Source organism: Nansenia antarctica, assembly GCF_963989245.1.
Source record: "Nansenia antarctica genome assembly, chromosome: 15".
Classification (NCBI taxonomy): Eukaryota; Metazoa; Chordata; class Actinopteri; order Argentiniformes; family Microstomatidae; genus Nansenia; species Nansenia antarctica.
The window spans coordinates 5,202,457-5,211,349 of NC_137685.1; the positions used below are offsets into that span (position 1 = coordinate 5,202,457).

At 42.2% G+C, this 8,893-nt stretch overlaps 1 protein-coding gene across 1 annotated transcript in view; it reads right to left on the minus strand.

Annotated features, from left to right (window-relative positions):
• cdh4 (cadherin 4, type 1, R-cadherin (retinal)) overlaps positions 1–4,214 on the minus strand; it is a gene marked incomplete at both ends in the record, with an annotated part of 200,426 nt that extends 196,212 nt beyond the window's left edge. The window contains 2 exons of the mRNA XM_080546182.1: positions 2,629–2,740; positions 4,158–4,214. Coding sequence (XP_080402308.1) covers positions 2,629–2,740; positions 4,158–4,214 — 169 coding nt within the window. The remainder of the gene's footprint in view (positions 1–2,628; positions 2,741–4,157) is intronic.
• Between the last annotated feature and the right edge of the window lie 4,679 nt (positions 4,215–8,893).

Consider the following 8,893-nt stretch of genomic DNA (forward strand, 5'->3'; position numbering starts at 1 on the left):
CATCCCTAGGCGTCCCTAGATGTCCCTAGGTGTCCTTAGGTGTCCTTAGGTGTCTCTAGGCGTCCCTAGGTGTCCCTAGGTGTACCTAGGTGTCCCTAGGCGTCATCCCTAGGTGTCCCTAGGTGTCCCTAGGTGTCCCTAGGTGTCCCTAGGCGTCATCCCTAGGTGTCCCTAGGTGTCCTTAGGTGTCCCTAGGTGTCCCTAGGCGTCCCTAGGTGTCCCTAGGCGTCCCTAGGTGTCCTTAGGTGTCCCTAGGCGTCCCTATGCGTCCCTAGGCATCCCTAGGTGTCCCTAGGTGTCCTTAGGTGTCCTTAGGTGTCCCTAGGTGTCCCTAGATGTCCTGGTGACCAGAAGCAACAGCGGCTGGAGTCCCAGTGGCCACGGCAACCACAGCGCTGCATGGTTCACCTCAGCCCCTCCCTTATCTATCTCTCCCCCATCAGTTTCCTAGAAGATGACGGTTCTGGGTTACACACACACACGCCCACCCCCCCCCACCCCCCCACCCACCCACACACACACACACACACACACACCCACTGTTGTTAGTATTAAAGCCCTCCGCCCTTTTTTTCCCCTCTTGCCTTGTGTTCTTTAGAACAAACCCTCAGTCAGGCCCAACGACGGCACATTAATCATAGCGTGAGGACTTAAGCTCCTCCAGACGATATTCCTCCGAACGGCCAGCAGGGAGGACAGTAAGGCGGCGCAGAGATTGATTTTCTCAGAAAGCACAAACACAGAGAAAGAGACGGAGCAGAGAGCAGAGGTAAAATTGTATCAAAGCAATAGATGCTGTACTACTAGAACCAAATAACAAAAATACACAATTCTGTCGAGAATATAGCCGCTTATCGCACACGCACACACACGCACACACCCACCACACACACACAGACACACACAGAACCCTCTAGATACAATATCTGTCTATATACAGTACATCACATTCTGTAAACATGTGTTTTTGGCTCAGGTCACAGAGGACACCTCAGCCAATTTCCAGACAGGCAGAAAACCTTCAACCTCGAGCCTTCAGGCAAAGTAGGTCCCTATTGACTGCCTGTGTTGTTCTTGTCTGTCTGCTAAATAACTAAATAACCTCCGGAATAATTCAATTGTTTCACTTAGAGCCCGGACAAAATGCTCCAACAAACCATTACAATAATAGCACCATTTCCCTTCTATCAAATAACATTTCAACAGAACAAAAATCTTTTTTCCTCTACAAAAACAAATAAAAGTGTCAGGGGAGAAGAGAGGGTTCGTTGAACTCTTGTGTTGAGTCACTCCCAGAAGAGTTAGAAAGAGGAGTGAGTAACATTCATGTGAGTAAGATGAGAGTATGTTTTAGGAGTAACCCTAAACCCTGTGTTTATATTAATTAATTAATTTAATTTTGCCATTTAGCAGACGCTTTTATCCAAAGCGACTTACAATTACGAATTACAGGGACATTCCCCCTGGAGTAACTGAGGGCTAAGTGCCTTACCCAAGGGCACACTAGTAGTGGTGTGGCTTCAGGCGGGATTTGAACTCACAACCTTCCGATCCCAAGTCCAACTGACTATCCACTAGACCACCACTACTGTGTTTAACTACTTTGTGTTCACAAATTAATGTCAAATGATGTCACTCAATCATAGTCGATTCAAAGATTCCAGTCTCAATATGCAATGCTTGTATGAAGGCATTCATCAATTATACATGAACGACAGAATTGGCCTGCGTTCCTGGGAAGTTTTTAGTTTATATTTTACAAGAGATTTCCAGACAAATATAATATGAGCCCAGCTGAAAAAAAAACTGCATAATTTCACATTGCTGGAGAGGAACCTCACAATATAGAGAATAATAGGAAATATGTATTACAGTTGAAATATGTATTACAGTTGAAATATGCATTACAGTTATACTGAATACTGGGAATGAAATAAAAGCCGTGAGCTTCCAGCAGCAAACATCCAGAGCAGGAGATAGATAGGCCATTTTAATTAGCCTGCTTTGGTGAGCCGGCTGCTTAACAGATCTTTTATGAAAGAAGAAATGAAAGCTTTTCACAGTAAACAGTTTAAGACTGAGAATAGGTAATGTGATGATGTTATAAGTGTGCCGTGCACCGACAGACACACACACATGCACACATGTGCAAGTGCACGCACACGCACACGCACAGACACACACACACACACACACACGCAAACACACACACCCTCAATCCCACTTTAGTAGGGAACCATCTCAGGAGAAGTGCACACACACACACACACACACACACACACACTCACACTCACACACACACAAACACACACAAACACATGCAAACACACCCACACACACACACCCTCAATCCCCCTTTAGTAGGGAACCATCTCAGGAGAAGTGCACGCACACGCACACGCACACACTCACACTCACACTCACACTCACACTCACACTCACACTCACACTCACACACACACACACCCTCAATCCCCCTTTAGTAGGGAACCCTCTCAGGAGAAGCTCAAAGTCCATAAATGAGAAATCCGGAGCCGCAGCGGTGCTTACCTTTGAGGATGCTCTGGTCTCGTAGTACCAGGAGACTGGGCAGTGATAGTAAAGGTACCAGGAGACAGCGGTGCTTACCTTTGAGGATGCTCTGGTCTCGTAGTACATCCCGTGAGACAATCACTGTGTAGAAGGTCTGGGAGAAGCCTGGTCTGCATGGGGGTTTAGGTGGTTGGCCTGCCTTAGTCCCCTGGGGAACACACAGGACGGGGCTGTTAAGCATTGGCAAATTGACTTGTGGCTGCGGGGTCACTGGCTGATCTCCCAGGCTTTCCCAGACTGATATTGAACCTTGGAGTTGGACAAGGAACTGCTGTTGCAGATTTGCTTCAGTCAACAGCTGAGCTCGCTGTGTAAACGGACGATAGCATTTGCAAAGTTAATCTGGTAAACCAGAACTGTTCCATTGGCCACCTGTTTTTTCCCTGATTCGGTGTGTGAGTGTCTGCTGATTCAGTGAATAGTAGAACTCTATAATGATATGCTGCTAAAAGGAAACACTGCGAATGGGAAAAGGAGGGAGGATAACATCAAATGAGGATAATGGACAGAGAGAAGAAGGATAATTATAAGGATGAATGATGATGATGATGAGGATGAGGATGAGGATCAGCAATGAAAAAAACATTTTACCTGACACTAAATGGTGGATCAAATGTTCTTCTATCAAGTATGGTTGCGGTATGGTTACAAAATCAATGGTTACATAATTACTGTTCATTTGAGAAGGTAATCAGTAGGTTATATCCAATCTCTCTCTCTCTATCTCTCTCTCACTCACTGTGAATTATTTACAACCTAAAGAGTGAAATGAAATTACTTATTTTGTCAGTCAAATGCATTATTGTTTGATGCAATTTAGAGGTGGACAATCGGTGAGTCAGGATGTACAGTACCAAACCGCTTCATGAACACATCACATTAATCTAAAATGTGAACATGCATGGTGCACTTGTGTAAAAATACACATATCTAAGTTGTGCATAACTAATAATCATGCAATATAATTACCCAATAACATAGACCTTCTTTGAGGTGTTTTAGCCTACAATCAATCTTGATATCCCTAAATCCAGCGTCACATCATTCATCAACATATAGTGCTGCTTAAATTGGTTACTAAACGTAATTCATCTCATCAAAGGAACTATGACAGCGCGTAGACTAAACGTGCATTACATGAAGTTCGCAATAAATGAAAGCAATCCAGAGACATGAGTGATAGATTGCATCCCCCTGCAATGCAATAAAGCACTAGTCTACTGCAGTTCAGTAAGTATGGGAGGAAAAAAGGGTTCAAATGAACAGTAGATTTAGTGGTTTATTTGAAGCACCTGTCGTTCAGCAAAGGGAGACAATGTTGTTCCAAAAGCTCAATTGAATGTTATGAGAAGAAATTCGTCTTTATGATAGTTTAAGCATATACAATTAGACCCTCTTTAAACGCTGCAGGTTCCCTATAGCGCAAAATACTACTGCAGGGGAAAAGTCGGCACAATTCAGCACCACATCAACTGCACCGCAAAGCCCCTAAGCCAAACAGGCACGGCAGTGCAGCACTTCCACAGTATTTAAGAAAAATAATAAAATAAATAATGATATCTTACCCAAGATGTATCCACAAGTAGGGTGCACGCCAGTATCACAACGGAGGCAATATTCATCTTTGCAAGTGACTGTGTGTAGCCCTGTGGTCACAGTGTGGAGATTGGACCCCGACTCACTTTCTTTCGTCGCTAAATTGGAATAATTCCCTGCGCCGTTATCTTTCCTTTGGATGCAGAGTTCCGAGCGCGCGATGAGACGCTCTTTCTCTGGGAGAGATGGTCCCGTCGCGCTGAGACAGAGAGATGCGGGGGTCTGCATGTGCTTAGGAGCCCGGGTGCCTATTGGGTGCCGGCGTCACTACGACCCCTCCTACCTCCCCGGTGGAGAATGCATGCCTAGTAATTTTCACTGTAGAAAAAATAAAGAAATAATAAATTACTTAGCCCTATTCCAGGCGCTCCTGTGTTGTATCAACCTGATTAAAATGTGCATGCTTGGAAATTCTCATTGGGCAGAGACAATTGGTAAGAACAAGGTAGTAATATTGTGGATAAATTGATTCATAGGTTTATTATTGCATGCGTGAAGTTAACACAGAACTGGATTTGAGTCTATAGTGGGAGTTTATGATGCCACATCTCAGTTAACTCTACCTTTGATCTATGATTGATGAGACTGCCAATAAATACGTTTATTAACTGCCAATAAATAAGTTTATATCAATTATGATTGATTGATTTATTGATTGATTGATTGATTGATTGATTGATTGATTTATGTAGGGTAGCATGGATATGGAACTCTGAGAAAAGAATGGTGCTCCACATGGGTCTAACCTTTAAATAAATACATACTATTTTAAGTCTGAAGGTGCTGAGCTGAGCATGAGCTCTGTCAAAAAGTTAATAATGCTGACATTTAATAACGCTTCTGATGGGTGCCTCAATTACCATATCTGAGAGGTCATGACAGTTTAATCCCATCAAAGGCAATAGACAGCGTGTCAGTGTCACTCATCGTAGCTTAGTTTCTACCCCTGACAGTGTCATTCTTTTTCCTTATTTACATGTTCATCAATGAGTATCCCGTTATGGACTAATGTAGGCTACCGAGCTAAAAATGTCCACAGGCAATTTCCTTAGTTCATTATCATTTGCTACTTCAAATATTGCAAATATCTTAAAGCTGAATAGCTAGTAGTAGTTTTATAGCTTTAATAGCAATAACTATACACAAGTGCCTGGTTTTTAGTCCAGGAAAAGCCCTACTTTAAACTATTCAGGTGTGGCTGTCGCTGTCCTACCTCAGTGGAAGGGGAGTTGGAAGGTGCCACATACAAATCATCTCTCTTCAGGGCATGGTGCTTCTGTTTTCATTATGTCCATGCAAGGCCTGGCAGGGAAAGCTGCTCCAAAAGTGCCGAATGACTTCAAATCAACTGGCTTGTTCACTAAACAATGATATTAATAAGTAATGTCACCTCATAGCTTCGGCCCTGGCTTCCATTTCCCAGGCAGAGGCAAACTGTTGACAGGAAACATTACTTCTTTGCGAGGAGAGAGGATTTAAGCTTCCCTCAGCAGCATGGGGGGCTTGAATAAATACTATTATGTTAAAACCTCCAAATCCCAAGACATACTGTAGTCTGGAAGATATATCCATCTATGGATCTGTTACCACCAGTGACAACACCCCTTCCCCCTCCCCCTCATGACTTTTGACAGGGTTTTACAGTAACAACATCAAAGCATAATGTAAGAAGTATGGCCAATTAACCGTGTTACTCGTGGCATCTGCATATGCATATTGAGGAAATGGTAGTCATTATAACATAATAACAGTTAGGGCTATGGAGAATGAATCTATGAATCTATGTCTTGACTAACTAAGTCTCGAAGAGCACCAGCCTCTCTGCTGTGCACACAATGGTGGCTATAACACATGAACTGAACCACCAGTTCTACTACCCCTACAGAACGAAACGCAATGATATTCATGACAAATTATTGTTTTGCTGAATTACTACCCCAAAGCAGGGCGCTGACTGATTCCCTCCTCAGTAAATTCAGTGGCTTTGAGGAAACATACTCTGCCAGTTTCGGAATGCAAGTAAATTATTCCACTCGAGTATCAAGCATTTGCCTAATAAAAATACCATCTGGGCACTTGAAGTGAATTGGTTTAAGGCCACGCTGAATTATTAAACAAATCTCACCAAATGGGTCCCAGTTCTCTTTTTAAAAAGGGAAAATAAGTTACGAGCAGCACCATACCATACTCTACAGGCTGCTGCTGTTTCAAACAAATTTGATTCTCCAATTGTTTTTCCTAAATTGCTTTTTCTCTCACAGCTTGTTCTATTATAGTCGGTAGGACATCAGGCTGTTTTTTCTCCTCTCCCTTTTCCGAGTGTGAACTTGATGCTTACAGTACGCCTTGTCAAGCTACAGCACTTCTCTAATGTCAACAGTATGACTGACAGAATAGAGGGTGATGGAATGGTTGAACAATTTATAGTCCTACATTTTACTATAAAATATAAATATAATGTAAGAATAATATAAACGTAGATTATGAATTATATAAACTTATATTATACAAGCCTGAAGGTTTTATTTGTGGAGATAAAATCTGACTCAAAAAACTGCTTATGATATATTTTATGATTTGCATAGCACTTATCCATTGCATATTTAAGCAATATCACACGAGAGGGAGTGCTGTTATACTGAATATCAGCACGGTCAATCACACAATCGCAGCCGTGCTGATATTCAGTATAACAGTACGACCTCGAGTGTGATATTGCTTTCATACAACAGTTCTACAACGCAATTTATTAGTTAACAGTAATAAGTGACAACAGATTATGATTTGTTTGTTTATTTAATCATTTATTTTGGCTCCGTCAACAAAAAATGGTTCCGCAACTGGACTGTTGCCTAGTAACCTGAACACAAACATCTGCAGGCTAGCTACTTTGTATTAACGCTCATTTCGGAGTGACACATAGAGTTAAAAGTCCCAGTGCTGTTATACTGTATATCGGCACTCTCGAATGCCTCTTGTCCAATCAAATTACTTGGTCGGAACTAACTGTTGTATAATAGGTCACAGCATACAGTTTGTACACTATGCTCTGTAATAAGTTGTTTCTCTTGGTGACTTTATGCCCCAGAGTACATAAAGGTGTGTAGTGTGTCACATTGATAATTGACACTGCAGTAGGCCCACCTATCCTGAGGATTCTAGTAAAAACAGTTATGGGACTGTGAAACACAGTTGGGATATGGTGTGGGGATGGGAGGAGATGAAATAGTTGTCCAAAACAAGAAACTTGTTTTTACTAGAATCCCCTCCAGTCACTTTACTAGAAGCCACTCTTGTAAAAGCATCCAGACAACCATATCATCTCAAACCTGTTCATCTCTTCGTGCTGTCGACCAGAACCACAAATGCATCTGAAATTCAAGTAAACCAAAAACAATTGATTGAATTCTTCAGTGTTGTTCGCACATAATTCAATGATGAGTGATACAGTACATAATTAAAAATACAATAACCAACCAACAAACGTTTTCTTTTCTCTCCCATTTCAGAGGAAAGATATCATGAACAAAGTAATTTCATCCTTGATCTGACTGTGTAATGTTCCACTGATTAGATAATCTGGTGTATCGTCGTGCACCATTCCAATATGGTAGACACATTACTCCGATACGACAGGCGGCACGATAGAACCCTCTCCGTATACACATGTTTGTCTTTTAAAACCCAACAAAGAGAAATCATTGGATAATACTGTCATTCAGAGTATACTGTAGGGGTTTTATATCATGTTATACTGAGAAATGTGAGTCTCTCTACAGTTTGGCGAAGCTAGCACTCAAGGAAGGCCCATTTCCTTCCTGTAAGGTATGAGTCCAGATCTGTGGCGCAGTGAACAATTCTGACTATGGACATGAGGGCCCATAACTTATGGAATCACAGATTTGTGTAATATGATTGGTTCCCAAGAATAGTGACCTCATGACCAAGGACAGTTCTATAAATATGAGTCCCACCCGTCGTTGGGGGCTTTTTGTCTTCCTGCTTGCTTCTTGCTGCTGCGCTCATGTAAACATTGGCTTAATAAAAGGCCTCTTTGGAGACAATTGATCTAAGCTCTTTGTGCTTTGTAAGTTCTACTAAATCTATTAAGAATCAATTATATCCACAACAATACAGTAGCCATGACGAAGGACCATAAATAATGATATACATACAGTAGATAGCTCTTCATACTGTAACCCACCAGCTGTCTGTATCTCTCTGACCTTTGGACTGTTGTTGTTTTGAGTACTGTACGATGATGCCCTAGCGGATAGAGCAGAGACCCCCTGACTGTGATGGATGACGGTGGATGCCGTTTGATTTTCATTTGATCCATAACGCTAGAAACTACTCAGCTTAATGAACCTCTCTGTTTCTACTTGCCACAGTAGGGAAAAGACGGGCGTGGCCAAGGCTCGAATGTATTTAACACACGATTTACTGTACTGTACTGTACACTCTATGGAGGCTGTCGTCACAGAAATGCACATTTGTTTAATAGAGGTCCCTTGAGGGGAGAGTGAGCCCACGTGCGTATGTGCGTGTATTCATTTCCTTTCTAATCCAATGATGGTCAACTTTAAGGGGGTGTTCTCACTAGAACATTTGCTTCACTTGAAACAGAGTTTAGGATAAAATTCACTTCGCTCTGCGTCGTTTGGAGCTGTGAGAAGAACGCGCATTCGAAGTCGCTCCCGCAGCA